General features: G+C 64.0%; 1 protein-coding gene across 1 annotated transcript; it reads left to right on the top strand.

The window, feature by feature from the left end:
- Positions 1–6: 6 nt before the first annotated feature.
- FUT5 (fucosyltransferase 5) lies at positions 7–1100 on the top strand (the record flags this gene model as incomplete). Its single annotated transcript, XM_032148863.1, has 1 exon — positions 7–1100. A coding segment is annotated over exon 1 (1089 nt), but the record flags the coding sequence as incomplete, so codon positions are not given.
- Between the last annotated feature and the right edge of the window lie 4 nt (positions 1101–1104).

The following is a 1104-nucleotide window of genomic DNA, read 5'->3' as shown; positions in this document are numbered from 1 at the left end:
TACTCTGACCCATGGATCTCCTGGGCGCTGCCAAGCCACAATGGCCGTGGCGCCGCTGTCTGGCCGGGCTGCTGTTTCAGCTGCTGGTGGCTGTGTGTTTCTTCTCCTACCTGCGTGTGTCCCGAGACGATGCCACTGGATCCCCTAGGCCAGGGCTCATGGCGGTGGAACCTGTCACTGGGGCTCCCAGTGGGTCCCGCTGCCAGGATAGCATGGCAGCCCCTGCCCGCCCCACCCTCCTGATCCTGCTGTGGACGTGGCCTTTTAACACACCCATGGCTCTGCCCCGCTGCTCAGAGATGGTGCCCGGCGCGGCCGACTGCAACATCACTGCTGACTCCAATGTGTACCCACAGGCAGACGCGGTCATCGTGCACCACTGGGATATCATGCACACCCCCGGTGCCAACCTCCCGCCCCCCACCAGGCCGCAGGGGCAGCGCTGGATCTGGTTCAGCATGGAGTCCCCCAGCAATTGCCGGCACCTGGAAGCCCTGGACGGATACTTCAATCTCACCATGTCCTACCGCAGCGACTCCGACATCTTCACACCCTACGGCTGGCTGGAGCCATGGTCCGGCCAGCCTGCCCACCCACCGCTCAAGCTCTCGGCCAAGACTGAGCTGGTGGCCTGGGCGGTGTCCAACTGGGAGCCGGACTCGGCCAGGGTGCGCTACTACCAGAGCCTGCAGGCCCATCTCAAGGTGGATGTGTACGGGCGTTCCCACAAGCCCCTGCCCCAGGGGACCATGATGGAGACGCTGTCCTGGTACAAGTTCTACCTGGCCTTCGAGAACTCCTTGCACCCCGACTACATCACCGAGAAGCTGTGGAGGAACGCCCTGGAGGCCTGGGCCGTGCCCGTGGTGCTGGGCCCCAGCAGAAGCAACTACGAGAGGTTCCTGCCGCCCGATGCCTTCATCCACGTGGACGACTTCCAGAGCCCCAAGGACCTGGCCCGATACCTGCAGGAGCTGGACAAGGACCACGCCCGCTACCTGAGCTACTTTCGCTGGCGGGAGACGCTGCGGCCTCGCTCCTTCAGCTGGGCACTGGATTTCTGCAAGGCCTGCTGGAAACTGCAGCAGGAATCCAGGTACCAGA

This window comes from Hylobates moloch, unplaced genomic scaffold (genome assembly GCF_009828535.3).
Source record: "Hylobates moloch isolate HMO894 unplaced genomic scaffold, HMol_V3 SCAFFOLD_17164, whole genome shotgun sequence".
Classification (NCBI taxonomy): Eukaryota; Metazoa; Chordata; class Mammalia; order Primates; family Hylobatidae; genus Hylobates; species Hylobates moloch.
This window is presented reverse-complemented; position numbering and strand designations above follow the sequence as displayed.